This window comes from Leuresthes tenuis, unplaced genomic scaffold (assembly GCF_036924035.1).
Source record: "Leuresthes tenuis unplaced genomic scaffold, fLeuTen1.0.hap1 SCAF_20, whole genome shotgun sequence".
Taxonomy (NCBI): Eukaryota; Metazoa; Chordata; class Actinopteri; order Atheriniformes; family Atherinopsidae; genus Leuresthes; species Leuresthes tenuis.
The window spans coordinates 8,244,265-8,262,509 of record NW_027325374.1 but is presented as its reverse complement, the minus strand read 5'-3'; the positions used below and the strand labels follow the sequence as shown (position 1 = coordinate 8,262,509).

The 18,245-nt window shown below is 39.8% G+C and overlaps 2 protein-coding genes across 2 annotated transcripts in view; both read left to right on the top strand.

The window, feature by feature from the left end:
* Positions 1-5,604, top strand: part of prkcea (protein kinase C, epsilon a) — a 40,254-nt gene extending 34,650 nt beyond the window's left edge. Inside the window, exons 13-15 of the mRNA XM_072372846.1 lie at positions 986-1,174; positions 1,951-2,097; positions 3,829-5,604. Of these exons, the coding sequence (XP_072228947.1) occupies positions 986-1,174; positions 1,951-2,097; positions 3,829-3,978 (486 nt within the window). The 3' untranslated portion in view covers positions 3,979-5,604. The remainder of the gene's footprint in view (positions 1-985; positions 1,175-1,950; positions 2,098-3,828) is intronic.
* A 238-nt stretch (positions 5,605-5,842) lies between these two features.
* On the top strand, positions 5,843-10,281 carry epas1a (endothelial PAS domain protein 1a). Its single transcript, XM_072372847.1, has 9 exons — positions 5,843-6,059; positions 6,572-6,738; positions 7,090-7,334; positions 7,413-7,497; positions 7,612-7,712; positions 7,805-7,968; positions 9,092-9,198; positions 9,281-9,449; positions 10,198-10,281. The coding sequence occupies exons 1-9, from the start codon at positions 6,031-6,033 to the stop codon at positions 10,259-10,261; spliced, it is 1,131 nt and encodes a 376-aa protein (XP_072228948.1). The 5' UTR covers positions 5,843-6,030; the 3' UTR covers positions 10,262-10,281.
* Positions 10,282-18,245: the final 7,964 nt, after the last annotated feature.

Here is an 18,245-nt window from a genome sequence, read left to right as displayed (position 1 = left end):
CAAATTGAAAAAAAAGCAGAACTCTCTTGACAAACGTTTTTAGGTCTAACCTTGATTTGCAAAATGATTTTCCTTAGTTAATAATCACAGTGTTACTTCATACTTTTATGAACGTGGACGTCTCACATGCGGTTGCCTGGTGAGCAGAGGGAGTAATGTAAACAGCAGCCAAGGTGGCATGTGAAAGCTCTCCTGTATGCCGTGTCGACGCAGCTCCATGACTAACGGTTCAGCATCTGGGCTGCAGAAGTGTTGGATCACCATAATGTGATCATGCTGCTACTATTTGTTCTCAACAAATCCACCTCTTTTTTTCTACTCTCTCATTCATTACTGTTTGCCTGAACCGTCTGAAAGCTATCAGAGATAATGTTGGGGTCTGGAGTTAACTCCTGGAGCCCCGTCTCCAGGAAACGTAACAGTAAATTCCCACTGAAGTCTCTTCTATTTCCTCACAAGGGCTCTTAACTTTTATTCCACCGTTCAGACTGGATCGTTTTCCCCTCATTGCTTCATTCCTCCCTCTGTGTGTCATTCCGTCTTTTCTGAAGGGGGGGCTTTTTTTCATCCAGCAGATGCATTGGACTCTTAATGGTCTCTTAACCAGAGATGACCAAGCTCAAATCACTCTATTTTTACCCAAAGACCTCCTCTCCTTTTAAATAGTTGTGGCCAATTTGATTTCACTTGAATGTTTAGGCCTCAGTTTACACAACGATTTACTTTTCATGCAGTTTCAACCAGAATTATTCTGCCGACAGACATCAATCAGGCCTCAGATGTGATACAAGTCGCATCTTTGTAGTTTGGAGTCCATCTATGCTTCAGATGTTTTTGTGTGATTGCATTTTATACCCCTCCTGAAGATGTTAAAATGAAAGGGATAAGGTGTGTTATATATTTACGTATGTTCCCAGTGAACGTTTTTGCATCTGTGGGGCTAATGCTGCAGAATATAGAAGGTGACTAATCTGTCTGTTCTCAGATCCTGCAGGAGCTGGAGTACGGAGCCTCGGTGGATTGGTGGGCGTTGGGGGTGCTGATGTACGAGATGATGGCTGGACAGCCACCGTTTGAAGCTGATAACGAAGACGACTTGTTTGAGTCGATTCTCCATGACGACGTCCTCTATCCTGTGTGGCTCAGCAAGGAGGCTGTTTCCATCCTTCGAGCGGTGTGTGACGTCACTTCACTGTAGAAAAACTTCTTCATCATTCTTTTCTTATTTGTTCCTTTGTTTGAAGAGCTGATAAATTCTCCTCATGACTCACTTCTGATTCCTTGAGCTAGAGAAGGGTGTAAAGCAAAATTGAATTCAGTTGAATTGCATCAGCCCATAAGAACCCATTTTTTCCTTAAAGAAAACTTAATATGAAACAGACCAAATGGACCCCATATATCACATTCAAGTACCACCGATCTGTAACATTACATGTTTTACATTGTCCACTTGTGGTCATTTTATTGTACTTTCAATTATTTTTTGCACCTGTGGGTCCTTATGGGTTCATTTTTCTAAAGTGAGACTCGACTGTTTAAAATGGACTTGTTTGGGTTTTTGTTTAATTTTTTAAAACTTTTGATATTTTAGTTATAATTTATTCAAAAGAAATGAAAACTGTATTGAATTTGGACAGTGCTAGTTCTGTTGCAGGATAAACCCATTTTCAAAACAGTTTTTCTCCTTCAAGAGGCTGGAAATGACTGTTTCTTCGCTCTTTTTGACTTATCCAAAAAAATCTATGCGAACAGCGCCATGTCTGTCACAGTTTGTACCATCCACAGAGCCATTAATGCCTCAGCTTTATTATTAGTTCCAAAAATGTTTTCTGCTCAAACAAACCTTTTGTTTCTGTCATTGCTATTTTATGGATGATACCACAGCAGACTGCCGTGAAGGGGCTGATTTTCAGGCTAATTCCAACCAAACTTGTGTGTTTTTGTGTGCAGTTCATGACAAAGAACCCAGCCAAGCGTTTGGGCTGTGCGGTGAGTCAGGGATGCGAGGAGGCCATCAAGACCCACCCCTTCTTCAGAGAGATTGATTGGGTGATGTTGGAGCAAAGAAAAGTGAAACCACCCTTTAAACCCCGGATTGTAAGGAGTCACACACAAAAACACTCTTAATATTAAGACCTCACTTTCAGATGCTTGATTTATTTTTTATTTAGACCTGACCAGTTATATTTGTGAGGACTGGTTGCATGAAGGTAAACAGTTTGGACAGCAGAAGAGGCAGGGACACCAGCTGAAATGCAGCCTTAACGCTGTTTGTATGTGAAGACAGCAGTGTTCCCAGTGAGTGGCGTAGCCCAGACTAAGACATAGTTTGACCTCAGAAAGGAGGCATAGGGCGCGACAGTCCGGATTATCAGTGACCACATGATCTGGAGACAACAGCTAAACTGCTGTCCAAGTATGTCAGGGAGGGCAGGCCTAACAAACTGTGAATGATCCTTCGTCAGGGTTCACCTAAGGAAACCTTGTTACAACTTCCTGCTTAGTAGCGACGGATGTACACAGGGCAGGGACTTAATCGACATTAGCTGATGACCTGTGTCTGGTAATTCCTCGTTCATAGGCAACACTATCTAATTTATCACCAATGGGATTCAGAAGGTTAGCCACGCCTCTCTGTGAAGGGTAGACAGACGCTAATCCACTCAGAGTGGCACAAACTTATCCGCGGACATCTAAGGGCATCACAATTGCTCAATCCCATTTGAATGAATGCCACTATTCGATCTAAGAGGTTTGCCGCCAACAGCTCGGGGTCATGTAACTGGTTAGCATGCCGGAGTCTGGTTTGTCATCGGAATTAACCGGACAAATCAAAGCGTGATGTATCTGATCATCACACTGCAAACTTTGCTTTTGGGGTGAGTGAGTGCTTTTTGTGTGAGTTTGAAATCAAGCTCACCAGCAGTGATAGTGTATAAGATCTGCTACCTAAGAAGGTGGTATCATACCAAAATCTGATTCTTGGCCAAATATGACACAATATGACATCATCGTTTGATAAACCAATCATATCACTTGTGAATGCCTTCGTTGGTTTCTTTATTTTATAGTCTTAGTCAATACAGACGTGCTATAATCTTTGAATTACTTAAAAATTGCTTTTTTTAAAGTATTTTAACTTGCCGATAGATGTTAATAATTTTAAGTTTAGTAGAAATATACTGAGACACGACTTTAAAGGTTATTTTTATTGGAGGTCTGTAGAAATATGACCCTGAGGTCAGTATGTAGAGCCCCTGCATACAGAAGACAGCTGGTGATTTTTTTACACATTTCTCACATTTAAGAAATGTTTTTAACACATCTGAGGACATACATGTTCTCAGTGTCTTTAGCATTTTATGTATTCATCTCTTTAACTGACTTTATAATTGATTATATACCTGTTCCTTTTCCTGTTCGAACTTTTATAGTTGTATGTCTTTTAATTGCCAGCGTAATCGTTGTGCTTCAGCTTTTTAATGTGACTAATGAGGTGCATAAACAAACCCAGTTACATGGCGTGATGTCAACTTCACATTTTCTTTTATTTAAGGAAAGTCCTGAAAAAGATTTTTTTTCTTATTTTGTCTGAAAAACATTTACAAGCCATTGTTAAATGTATCTTAAATGTATGATTCATGTCATCTGGACAACTGCTGCCTACACCAGATTTGGTGGAAACGACATTTTTAGCCTTCCAGTTGTACTCAGACAAACTTGCAGTAAGTGTCAGTGGTCAGACGGTGTCGCTGTATACATGTCAGTTCATTGTTGTGCAGTTTCTCTCTGACTCCTTCACCTTTATTTGTGTGTGTGCTCGGGCAGAAAACCAAGCGAGATGTGAATAACTTTGACCAGGACTTCACCAAGGAGGACCCGGTGCTGACGCCTACGGACGAGGCCATCATCCGACAGATCAACCAGGAGGAGTTCAAGGACTTCTCCTACTGCGCCCCCGAGGAGGCACAGACCTAGCGCTCACACACACACACACACACACACACACACACACACTGATCAGCAACACTTTACATGGCATGCTCGTACGTACACATGCTTACACTCAGTAGAACCGTAATTCCATGTACAAAACTCACACACAAACGCCGTCACTCCTTTACTTTGAAGCTATTGGTTGTTGTTACTTTTGGAATATTATTTCTTGCATTGTGTTGTTATCGTTGCCTGGGTTTATTATGAATATGACTATGAGAATAAATATGAATATGCACAGCTGCACAAGCTCTCACACACACTCTCACCTGCACCCTTTTAACGCAGATTTACACACAAACACTACAATCTTTGCGATGCTCTCAGACATCCACAGGCTCAGACAACCAGACACTCACACTTACACTGCTTCTCTCTCTGGCACCTGTACACATGTGAACTGAAGGTGCTGGGTGCTGAGGCCTGTATATAGCCTGTGTTAAATGGCTGTATCGTGTTGGTATTGTCTGCTAGTAAAGGAGCGTTGTGGCGCATGGACAAGCACCCTACCTGTGTTATTACTGTCCTTATTGTGGACCAGTTAGGGCCAAATTCCTTTTGTGCAATACCATGACTATCTATATATTTTCTGGTTTGTTTGTTCATGTGTTTATTTTTGTGTTTATTTTTTTTCCTCTTCAGAATGTCTTTTTTTTTTGTGGGATTGAAATATTGCTTTCACTGTCGCACAATCTCTGTCCTCCTGTCCTGTGTATATAAAGTGAATGTTACAGGCTATTGAACTAATTATGTGGAGCAGAGCGTTACAGGCGGCCTGTGTAGCAGTGCAAAGCTCAGTGTCCGGGTATTTCATCCATCTGTTAGTTTCAGACTCCATGCCTGTCCTACTGGTGTGAATGTGTTGGCCTGTGGGTGTTTTTTTTTCTTTCTTTTTTTGAAAAAAAAAAAATTGTGAATGTACTTTTTTTTGTGCATGAATGTGTGGTTTTTCTTTTTTTTCCTCCCTGTCTATTTGTCTTCAGCATTTCTGTTTCTATAGCTACCATCAGTGTTTTCAGCCTCCCTCCTTTGCTTCCCTTCTCCAAAGCACCAATTCCCTTTTTCCACCTCCAGCAGCCATCTCTCTTTCTCTCTGCCAAAACCACTTGCTTTTCTCACTTTAGCTTTTTTTCAAGAATGGCTTTTATTTCTTTTTGCTCTCTATTTTTTATCATTATAATTATTATTATTATTATTATTGTACAGTGTATCATGAGGAAACTTTTATGTATATTACTATAACTATACCATTATAGGTCTGTTACAGCCGGTTGATAGGAAATGTGGAGAACCAGCAGCTGAATTACCTCTCATTTCAGACACGCACACACCGAATACCACACACAGACTCTTCTTCACGCCCTCCCCCTCCTCCTCACTGTCTCTCTTACAAACACATGCACACACTGAGAAGGACTGTTGTACAGTGATGTGAAGACGAGCTGGTTGCTGTCTGTGCAGTAGAGTCGGTGTGTAGTGAAGCTTTGTGCACCCAGGGGTAGGGCTGTTCCTGGTCACACTATCTTACTCTGTGCCAAAATGTAGTGCAACAGCCGGGCTAGTCCTGTCTGATCTGATTCCAATAAAACACTGAGCTGTCTACATCAATCCCAGGCGCTTCTGTGTCTTTTTTCCCTTCATTTTTTTGTGTTTTGTGTGTTGCTCCTGCTGTACAGAGGCAAATTTGAGAGATGCTCAAAAGTTTCTGTCAGAGAGGGGAGGGTAGAGTGGAGGGAGGAGGTGTGTGATGCTCTTCCTGGCCAGCTGTCCTATCACTGCACTCAATTTTGGAGCCCTGTAGGTGATTTGCATGCAGAGGGGAGAGGAGACGCTCACTGGAGTCAGCCCAAATCTCCCGTGCTGCAGGGAAGCACTTGACTTGTGACATTTGACACCACTAATTGCCTCACTGATGAATTAGACTACCTGTGATGGTGCGAATTGGAGCGGCGAGACTCCCGCTAGAGCTGTGAACCATCGCTACTTTTCCGAGCCAGCTCTCACCAAGCCTACACTTGGAGACTCCTGCAGGACATGATGACAGCTGACAAGGAGAAGAGAAGGTAAAGAGTATGTTGGTTGACTTGAGAAACTTCATGTTTTGGAAAAAAAACATTTTTGTGAAAAAAAGATTTAAAAGGGGACAAAAATACAAGTTAAAGGCGTGCAATCAAAATCTAAAGCAAAACGGTATTAGCAGTGCAAGTAAAAGTAGGGAAAAGCATGAAAATACGGTAAGCTGAAACTGGATATTGAAGAAGTGGGACATGTTTCACTATGGAAACTTTCTAAAACCAAACATCTAACCAACAACATAACCCAAATCTGCAAAGTAACAACAGTACATGGCAAAAGTGCACTGGATGAGAGAAATATTATCGTCTAAAATAGTCTAAAGTTCTGTGAAGTATCATCACGTTGTGCAGTGCTTTGAAGTAAATTCACCTCTAAAGTGCTCATTGTAATTTCTTTACATGAATCAAAATAAATCTTAAGTTTAAAAGATTTATAGTGTATAGTTATTTCTGTAAAGTCGTTTTTTTTTTTGTTTTCTCCTGACTTCTGATCTCCGTAGAGCAATCAGCCGTGAGGCAGCCAGACGGAGACGGCGAGTAGAGTCTGAAGTGTTTGGAGATTTATCTCGTCTTTTGCCACTGCAGCCTTCCATCCGAACTCACCTGGACAAACCCTCCATCATCCGCCTCACCCTCAGCTATATACGCATGCAAACGCTGCTCAAAGGTAAGAAAACGGGTATTGTACCTGTTAAAAAAGAGCAGCAACACCATGTGTTTCAGAATCGTGCAACACTTTCTATTACAGTTAAGAGAACAATTCATAAAATCTGAAAATAAATGTTTTTTAAATATAAAATAGATTTTTTGCTTCTGAAAACAATGGTGCTCAACTGGGTTTCATTTAGGAAATCCCTTATAACACCTGCAACTGACACATGCGAGCAGTGATTCTAAAAACACTCCCCATCCCTTTGTTCTCCTGTATTTATAGTTCTTACAAACAAAATATGGAATAGAAAAGCTTCTCAAGCAAGAAATAGTTTTTTGGAGATAATCTGACGTTTCTCTGTTTTAGAGACTTCTGGGACAAATGCAGGGGCCAGTCACATGGTAACATATCTACCAGGGGTGGCAGGGGCCAAGGAGCTGAATAGAAATGGACGATTGGATAAGGAGGAGAAAGTGACAGAGGAACTCATGTCCTCGGAGGAGTCAAACATGTACCTGAGGATTCTGGAGGGATTTCTGATGGTCTTGTCCACTGAGGGAGACATGATCTTCCTGTCTGATAATGTCAGCAAGTACATGGGCTTGACACAGGTGAGACTAAACTCATGCAGTCTTACAAGAGTAATGCTTCAGGATTTAAAGATGAATTTGCTCGTTGTTTTCTGACAGACTGAGTTGATGGGGCACAATATCTTTGAGTATACACACCCCTGTGATCATGAGGAAATCAGACATAATCTGCGTCTGACCACAGGTGTGTGTGTTAACGCTCAGGGGAGTTCGGCTGAGCGGTCTGTGTGTTCTGTTTTTGCACATTTTCACAGGTTCATCCATGTAGCTCAGTAAGTGCCTTGTTTTTCTTTTTTAGAGGAAGTTTGCTGCAGTCAGAAGAGGGACTTTGTCTTGAGGATAAAAAGCGCTCTGACGCACAGAGGAAGGAGCACCAGCCTCAAGTCTGCTACCTGGAAGGTTGAAGAGAAACACTAAAACATTTCTGCCCCTCCAAACATCATTTCCGATTACGTTTTTTGATGTTTTGATTCTGTGATCTGTGACTTCAGGTCCTGCACTGTCAGGGCAGAGCGAAGATGTGTGTGGCCTCGTCTTCGGTTTCCTGTGTGCTCTTGACCTGCCGGCCTCTGCCCCTCTCACACACACTCCTCAGCACACACACATTCACAAGCCAGCACAGCATGGACATGAGGTTCACATACTGTGACCAGAGGTGCGTATACACACGTGAACTCCTCCATTCGTGCGTTACTTGAACTTGTGAATAAGCTGAATTTTCTGTGAAGTGAGTGGTATGACAACAATAACTAAGTGGAATGAAAAATTAAATATACAGGGTCTTCATGCATCAACTTATATTTAGGAAGTCTCTAAACCTGCATTCTGTCTGTTGACCAGGGGGTTGATTGCTGTGGTTTAAAAAGTCTAGTCAAGACAGTTTCACATCCTGTTTAACACCTGAGAGCTCAACTAGGTTGAGGAGTCTCACAAGGAGTCTCTCTGCATTGTTTTTGTACTTCTTCTATTTATTTCTGCACTCACAGAATCAAATGTCCTATGGAAAACTCCAAGGCAGTCTCTTTGTAAAAGAATAATTTCAAAGGTCTTCATTTTTAACGGCATAGTCATGATGACTTCTGAAACACCATTGTGTTTTGACTTCCTAGCCTTTCTCTGGAAGTCAGACAGGTTTAATGAAGTCCAAGGTCCTTTTCTAGTGGAATTAAAAAAAAAAAACAGATTAAAAGATACACATATTCAATAACAAGCAATTGTTGAATAACTATTGTGAAAATACATACTGTCAGAATTAAATGGAGACTTCATTATTCCTGTATTCCTGTTTTAAACAGAGCTATACTTTCTGGAACAGAGAAAAACATTCAAATAAAACGTATTTCATGTCATTCATCAACTGTTCTGGACCAGAACAACTCACCATTGTTGTAGCAGCTTAGCAGTGTACAGCGGGAGTGTCAAGGTTCCACATTCATGCTTTAAAAATAGTGTTATTTAGGTGCATTTGAAAAGTTGAATATGCTGAAGTGTGGTTTTATAGTTAATTGAGTGAATAATAACTCAGTATGATGTAAAACAGTTCTAAGCAAATAGATTTGTAGACAATCTATATTTAGAACGCAAACCCTCTACACGGCATGATCTGTCACACTAGGTTCATACTGTGCAGCCAACCGATATTCAAACCAACACTTTCCAAAGATGCCAAATATGTCTATTTCAGTTCTAAAAAAAGTACAAGACTTTGTGACTTTGTGAACGTGAGCTTTGTTAATGCTCAAATGCTTCTTCTTCTGTATGTTTTCTTGCTTGTGCAGAGTCATTTCTCTTTTAGGTTACAGGCCTGAGGAGCTGCTGGGCCGCTCCATCTACGATCTCTGTCACACTCTGGACACAAACTGTTTGAACAAAAACCATCTCAACTGTAAGTGCTAACACACCCACACTCTCACACCCGCACACATCGTCACACATCATGCCTGTGATTTGTACACCTGTCTCTGCAGTGTGTTTAAAGAGTCAGTCAGTCAGCGGTCAGTACAGGATGCTGGTGAGAGGTGGCGGTTACGTTTGGGTGGAGAGTCACAGTGCTGTCATCCCCAGTGTCCGATCTTCCAGGTCCAGGCACAGCTCTCACCAACCGCTCTGCATCCTCTGTGTTACCTATGTCCTCAGGTGTGTGCATCATTTCACGTCAGTTTTCTACAACAAGCTTTTTGCAGATAATTAAAACTACACTGATACGACAAATCTGCAAGAAAACATTTTGAACATTTAGTACTGTACAATAGTAATGATATTCTAATGGCTGAAGAGTCACAAATCTCTTCTTTGTTTCAGTTGCATTTTTTCACAGGTTTAGTAATATCTGTGTTTCATGACACATTTTGAAATCTCACTTCATCATAGTGATCAGGATCAGTGTGTTTCAAAAGTGTCTCATGTCCAAAAACCTATAGTCATTCAACTGTTACAGTTATTCTGCTGTTACTGACTTTTTTTTCTTTTTAGATGGAAATGTTGAGGTTGAAGTTGATCTTGATATGCTGCGATTTATAGCGCTGAAGGATTTGTTTTAGGGCTGCAAAGTAAAGATTAGTTTCATTATAGTTTAATTGTTTTGGTCAAAAACAATTGACAATTAAAGTGTTTTGATTAGTTTTAGTGGAAAAAAGTATGAGAATATTCATCTAAATTAATCTATAGCCCAAATTAGTTTAGAAGTTGGTTTTGACTTTACTCTACTTCTTTGCTTGTGTTACATCTAACACACTCAAACATGCACGAGATGCGTGTTGCATGCAATTTTCGTGCTTCTCAGTGGAAATTTTTGCGAATAAAGCAGGTTTTAGTTGTTTTTAGAGTATCATCTTTTACAAATGTTTAATGCTATGTGCCTTATGTGCCCGTGTGCGTGTTGCAGTGGAGTGGAGGAGCCGTCTCTGAAGCTCTCTTTGGACCAGAGTATCAACAGTTACCTGTGCTGAAAGCAGTGTCTGAGGATCAGTCTGCAACTAAAGAACAGCAATCTGCTCTTCCTGTTTATCTAACTCTCATTAAATGTGAACTTTCTCAGTCAAAGTGGATTATTGTGTGTTCCTCTTACAACTGCAATTATTTGAACTGCAGATCGGGACATGTTGAAATAAAAGTTAGACACAGTAGCCCATCGTTTCTCAGATGTGTCACACGGTTGCATAATCTTTGCAGTAGCACTTCTGTCTTCCAAAGAGAAAACTAGAACTTTTTCTGTATAGACTGTGGTTGACAGACAGTTGACGGGTGTAGTGAAATATGTTTACGTGAGAAGGCTGTTTGACTCTTTCATGACCTCTCTGGGCCTGACCATACTTCCTATGGGGTTTCCTTCTGGGCCACCTGACACGCGTAGTATATATAGGGTGCATACAGAGTGATGTGCTCTGTGCTGATGAGGAGATGTGAGCAGTCGCAAGTCAAAGCCACAGCTTCCTGAATAGAGACATTCAATAGGAAAGTTCTCGTGGGAACTTTATCAACTTTTTACCTCTCAGTTTCGAAGAGCGAGCGCACACGCACGCACGCACGCACACACGCACGCACGCACGCACGCACGCACGCACACACACACACACACACACACACACACACACACACACACACAGCATTACAAGTTTCAGTTTAACTGACTTGATTGGTGTAAAACTAAATCTAAATGGAAAAGCAAAATGCAGACCGACTATAATCGCTGTAAGAAAATGAGGAATTACTAACTCACAATATTTAATTTTGCTATGTGACCTTATACCAAACATACATTGCGGCTCTTGGCATTAAATATCACTCTTCAGCTCCTTCTCTGCTCATTGGACCACTGTGATACTTTATAACATGGCAAAATTTCACTGAGCCAAGTGAGGTGAAAACCACATTTTTTTTTAGCCATATGGGTTACGTTGTATGCAAACAAATGTTTCAACATAATTTCCACAACTATATAAAACAGCAGTAGGATGCACTTAATATAAATTTGAGAAACCTCACATTTCCATTTACTCTATTTTTTATTATTTCTTGCTAGTTTCCCTGTTGAAAAATTTACATTTACATGGTGTTTATCACCTGAAAGACACTGTTACATTTACAAGTAAATGTTAAGCTTTGTTTGTACCTGTCTGAAACATGGTAGAGTCCTAATTTAGAGTTGAAAAACCTGAGATGGCAGCATAAGTATTGGCTGTTTTTTTGTTGTGGGAGAGCATCCACATAACGTTATTGTAATGGTGATGCCTGAATATTAGACTATGTCAGCACTAAATATTTCTATTTTTCTAACACTTGAACACAACATGTATTCAGAAACTTCTAAGCCTAATCACGTTAAACAGTTTTTCCCCTAAGCTTTCACATGTGATAGATAACCAGGAAAGGACGGTCAAAAACATCACAATCCTGTGGTCTCTTGCATGAGAATCAACCTTATGTGAGCAAATCCAGTGTTCAATGGTGCAAACTCATCAGGCAGAGAGATTGCGAGGTGAGCGTTGAACTTATGAAAATGTTTTTTATGAAACTAACGTTTTGTGCTGTGGACCAACGTCGCTATCATACGTGCCCTGAGGTTGGGTTGGATAATCTAACTATAGAAAACGCTTGAGTTTTAGTTGCTCTTGATTGTCTGAGATAACTTCTCACCCTTTCCTTATCTCCACAGTGAAAATGAAAGCAATCACTTTAAAAACAATGCTGATTCTGCAAACTGTACCCTTGAGTCAAGACGGAACAAAACTATAAAAATATATGACATTTAAATTATACATTATGCTTAAATTTATTTACTAAAGATCCTTACCAGTGGCTGTCAGATTTTTAATGGTCCAGAATATCATTCAGTATTAATGAATCCATTATTAGTTATACAAAATATGTGTCTACATTTTTGGGAAGCTCATTGTGGCATTAAAGCAAAGGGCTTCTATTAACGTATATCATCTCCTCTCATCTATGCAGCCAGACAGCAGCATGTTGTACTGATCTAGTTGCTCCATCTAGTGTTTAACTGTTGTTACTGAATTCAGCATCCTTTACACGATTGAGCAGAGTGGAAATTTCTGGCACAACTTCTTCAAAGGAGCACAGAGAAGAAGGAATGTCAACAGAGGTAAGTTAAGCAACTCTGGCTGTATAATGAACTCATTATTTCTACAGATAACCAGTTTGGTTGCTACGTGCACATACATGTTCTTAGGGATAAAACTGTAAACATCTACAGAAATAAAAAATTGTTTTATTAATGCATCAAAAAGAATTTCTTGTGTTAATCATATGAATGTATTTGTTCAGTTGAGTCAAAGATGTATCATAATAATACTAGCTCTGTGATATATTCTGAGCTCCATTTCAGGTCTGTAACAATGTCCAACAAGGGAGGATGTGTCGGGGCTTCTCTTTAAAGTTTGTATTGATGATTTGTTCAGTTTGTCAAACTAAGTGTTTGGTTGGTAAGTTGCTGGCGAGCCGTTTTAGTTATGCAGATCATCTTGTGGTCTTTAGTCTGAGAAGTGCTGTCCTCCAGCAGCTCCTTTCTATTTATACTGTGTGTAGAGTGGAACAGAAAAACATTATACCACGTAGTATGAAGAACTATAGAACTTAAAATACCTTTTCTTTGTCTTTATCTCTCTTTTTTTTATCTTTGAGCCTAAGTCTGTAATGAGAAATAGCTCTGCTATGTTTTTAGGGATGAAATTCCATATCAGGATTAGGCAAAAGATTTGATATGGACAAACCCTTCCAGTTCTGAAAAACAATAGGAATATTAGGAAGCTGTCACGGGAGGTGTGGTCCTGTGGCACGTGGGGCTCTTAGTCCTGCCCTCGGAAGGGACCCTGGCCCGTCGCCCCTGGTGTAGTGGGGCCCCCTACATGGGGCTTTCCTTTCCTGTCTGCTGGATTGGAGCGTGGCTTTCCTGTGATAGGCTGTCTGGAGATGTTCCTCTGGGGGTGTATTCTAAATACTGCAGTTTTTCTCAGACTGTTACTTTGCTCGCATCAAATTCAAAACCTGTAAAAAGGGAGGGTTGGTTACAAGTAAGGGATGAAGTAGGATGAAATGTAGTAAAGTCACACCAAAGTCTGTAAAAACAAGTGTGCCGTCCAGTCCATCTGAGGCTGCTTCTGTCATTATCATGTCCCTGGCATTATTTGTAAGACAACTGTATTGGGGTGTAACAACCTGGAAATGTTTATCCCTCTCAGAGATTATTTGAACTGTAATCTCTAGTGATCATTCACAGTGAAGCCAGTGCATGCTTAACATGAACTCCTCACCCTAATTCTCTCTTAAAAAGATTCTTTATCAATTACCTCTATCCCTCTGCAAAACCAGTAAATCTTGATACTGAAGCTCATTCCCAGGATGACCTCGGCGACTGGGGAGTGTGTGACCTTGCATGTTGTTTAAGAGGCCTGATCACTTTAGTTCAACCATGTCTATGCAATATACTATAAAGTGGATTTAAATGGCCACAGTGGTGATTTCTTTATGGTCTGGAATCAAAAAAGAAAAGGAACGAACATAAGCAGAAACAGAACTTTCTGTTATACTTGAAGCACCATGTGACTCAGCTGAACAGGCCCTTGTTTACTTCAACTCACATACCCCCTCTTACCCTGCACTCCTCCCCTGGTCACACCCCTGTGATTGGGTGGGAGTTGTCAGGCTGTCAGCCAATGACTCGGCAGTGTTCACCCTTTGACACAGGCCTTGATAAATCAAAGGGTGTCAGTGCAATGAGAAAAACAGAGAGCGGAACGGATGGAAATCAGATAAAAGATAAACAGGAGCACACAAGCTGAAAACTGGTGCAATGGTGTGGTGATTGAAAATATAAGGCATTCAAGTACTAGTCCTTCACGTGGTTATTTCCACCCAGGTATCAAACCTTTCTCTAAGTCTTTTTTTATTTGAGAATCAGAAACATCTGACATGAACTTAACAGATATCTGTTGCAAAAGTCAATGTTCAAAGTTCTTTAACTGACTAATATGCTTTTGCTCTTTGGACATTTTTACTTTTTTTCTTTCTTCTGAAAATCTAATGTTAGGAAGTAGCACTATTACAGCAGCGAATTATGAAGAAAAAAACACGAGATAAACATAAAAAGAAACCTAAAAATGCCGAATCTGCTTTTGTGTTAGATTGTAGACATTTTTGTCTCACTCCTCAAAAAATGTTTAAGCATCTGAGCACTTGATGGGATACTGGAGAATAAAAGGTTTATTTTGAGAGAAATTAATGTAGGATTTTGCACAATTGATGTCCTCTTTTTCATTTTATTACGATTTTCTCTGTGTCTCTATAGAGACTCAAGTTTTTCCTCCAAACTGTGTAGTAAATGAAAGAAAGACGAATTCACCAATTAGTCGAACATGCATGTTTTTGGATGGAGGGAGGAAGCTGCTGTACCCAAAGAGAACCCACGCATACATGCAGAGAACATGCAAACTCTACACAGAAAGGCCCCAGCGGGGATTTGTCCTCTTGTCGTGAGGCGACGGTGCTAATCACTACACCATCATCCAGCCCGCCATCATACATTTTTATGGGAATTGCAGAAGAAGAAAACAGAGAAAAATTATACACTAAAATCTCAGAACTTCTTAGAATTGAATAGACCTTCCAAGCTCCGCAGAACCTATTCTAGAAATTTTATATATAAAATTATCACAAAGAGACTAAATGCCAGCAAAAGCTTTAACATGATCCGAAATATGATTTTAAAAAAGAAGATCATCGAAGGTCATTAAGTGATCACAAAGATGCAAAATGCCTCCAATGAAGTCATAAAACAACTCTGAGAAGATATAAAATGACCAACGCCAGGCACAAAGTGACCAAAATGTGACATAAAACAATCCAATCAGATGGAAAATGAGCACAAAAGTAAAAAAAAGACAAAAGAAATGTGACAAAGAAATGATCAAAGATGAAAACTTATCACAGAGACGGTGGATTTGGGGGTACAGCTCTGTGAGGGGAGGTTGTCCAGGATTTTGAGCACTGTTTTCCCCCCACGTGATTGATGCAACAAAGAAATGTGAGCAAATATTTCACATTTCTTAGCCACAGACGCAATTGTATGGAATTCTGTTTTTGTATGGCCAGTAACCAGGATATCATTGAGATCTCTGTCTCCACTGTAGTTTGCGTTATACTCATACTTATACGTTTTTGTAGGTTTGTAGACAATCTCTCCTTTTCCTTTGCATGCTGTTTTTGTCTTACACCTGTGCCGGACTTTATCTTTACTGCTGTGTGCTTATCTATTTGAGTGTACAAAGAGAACAAACAGGGATATGAATGTTCAGACAGCACTGTGTATACTTTCATCCTCTGATTCTGACTGTAAAGTTCAAATGTAAAGTTGTTTCATCTCAACTTGCTCTATAGATATCAGCTTTAACAGTCTATAAAACCATTATATGACCTGGCAGTGCGCAACAGACCAACTGGGAGATAAGCAATGCCATTAATGCATTATTATATCAAAGGCCTTGATTATGTGTCATTTGTAATGAGTGCCATGGTTACTCTTGATTCTCAAATCTCCACAAAACTGTGCGCACTGTATGAAAAATTACAGTAATCAACTTGCTCTTCATACTGTACCATGTACACTGCATGCATTTGTACCACTGTGTATCCATATCAATTGATATTTGTACATGCATCCCAGGAAATAGATCTAATCTTATCTCATGTGCAGAGTCCACAGGTGCAGGCTTCGGTCAGGGCCTTATTGAGACAAGCTCAGCACTCTGACATATTGAGCAGTAGACAATGTACGCACGTTCACGTTTGTGTATATGTGTGAAATAATGATAATGTTAAGCAACATTCATGCAGATAGGACACACGGTTACATGGTCAGTGCCATCCTGGAAGACACTGTTAAACATTACCCACATGATATTTGCTGCTGGTGTCTAATGTCCAACAGTTTGGGACATCATGGTTTTTTTGGAAAACATTCTGCTTGTAATATGCATAAAGGCTATGTAAAAAGCTCTGCTGATTGGTACCAGGAGAGCTTATTGATATTTTGAGCCGCTACTGTGTCAGAAAACCTCTAACGAAATGTATGTTGAGCAACCTTTCCCTACCTAAACAGACACATGCGCACACACTGCGGTGCCAGATGCAACATCAAGGCTGTATTGTTTTCATCAAAGGAAGAGTTGTGGTCCTGTAGATACCTACCGAAGAGGGCAATACAGGAAAGTGATGGTCATTGAACTTTACAGATGTGTGACCGACATCAAATCAAAGACTGAGAACCTCTCAGTTCTGTGGCTAGAGTGATATCATAGCAATATAGTATCTGGTTGCAGCTGTCTCTGAAATGATTTCCAGCAAATCCCCCGTTCACTCAAATTTTCACTCCATAAGACCTGTCTCCACATGTTTTCATCCCACTTCTTGTGGCATACCTCAGCCTTTTCTTCCTGTTTCCCTTTCTTCAATGGAGACCATTTCTGATGAAGCTCCAGTTAACAATAAATGAATCTACTCAAGGGCCAGATGCAAGAAAAAGGACTTTGCTAAAATGGAAAAAGTTAAAAAACAGGATTAGTTACCAATATTAAAGTCACAACTATAACCACCTCCATTACACTTGTCTAAATGACCATGTCATATGCTTTTGTTCTTTGGTGTGGCTCAGGCTGAAACATCTTAACATGTAATAGATGATATACATAGAATAAAAACCTTAAAATTTGTGCAGGAATTCATCGTTTCCCAATGTTATATCCCACTAACTTTGAGAAATGTCCAACAGATCCAACTTTTTATCTTTCCTGTGACATAACACATCTACTAATTGGGTTTGCCCAAATTTTTCTAGACACTTTATGATTTGCAGAAGATGAATTCCTCTAACATTGCAGATTGTCTACGTTTTCTATTGACATTTGTGTTTTTAAATCCAATACCTTACCAGCTGTTAAGTGAGTTTGTAAGCAATGCATGACCTCTTTAGGAAACAAAGAAAATCTTTATCCTGCTTGTTATCAGAAAATGATAGCATGCAACATAGCAACATAAACTCCAGCAACTAGGTTATCTCCTTCATTAATCATTTCTGCCCATGAAGAAAGTTAATGACTGATGCAAGCATAATGGGCCTCGTCAGCATCTCCCACCTGACTTGCCATCTCTCCTCCCTCACAACTGAGTCACACACCCAACAGGTCAGGGAACTGCTGATGACAGCAGGCCTTGCACAGACCCTTTGATCGCAAACCACATAATACAAGACTTTTAAGCTGTGGTTTCTGTAGAAAAGCTAATGAATGACCAGGCTGGTGAGCATCATGCAGCAGCTGTCAGCTTGAAAATTAAAATAATGTAGTGCTATGTTTAATGTCGCATAAATGTGAAGCGTTTCTCCTTCATTTTTGCATATCTGTCATGTAATCACTTTAAATAATTGGATTATATTTGATCCATTGATGGCTCTTTTGCAACCATCTTGTCTTCTGGAAGATAACAAAATTCTACAGCTGTCTTTGTTCGCTTGACCGATGAAAATAAAATAAAGATCTTAGTAAATATATGTATCCATTTTTAATCTGTTCATTTTTAATTTTCTAAGACTTTATGCTAAGTAGGGCTAATTGCATGCTGTCTAGTTTAACAGTTACCATTCAAAAATGCTAATTGGTTTAGACCCTTCCATTTATCTCGTAGCAGAGAAGCAAGTAAGCACCTTTTTTTTCCAACCCAATTTCCAAACAGTTTGGTGTACTATGTAAAATGTAGATTTAAAAACAGAATGCACAAATATGCAAATTTCATAAACCAATATTTTATTCACAACAGAACATATAAAACATCAAATATTGAAAATTAGACTTTTAATTGCAATGTGTCTCAATATAATAGAATCTAATCGTTGCAGTATGTGGTTCTGCATTGTTTTGCTGAAAT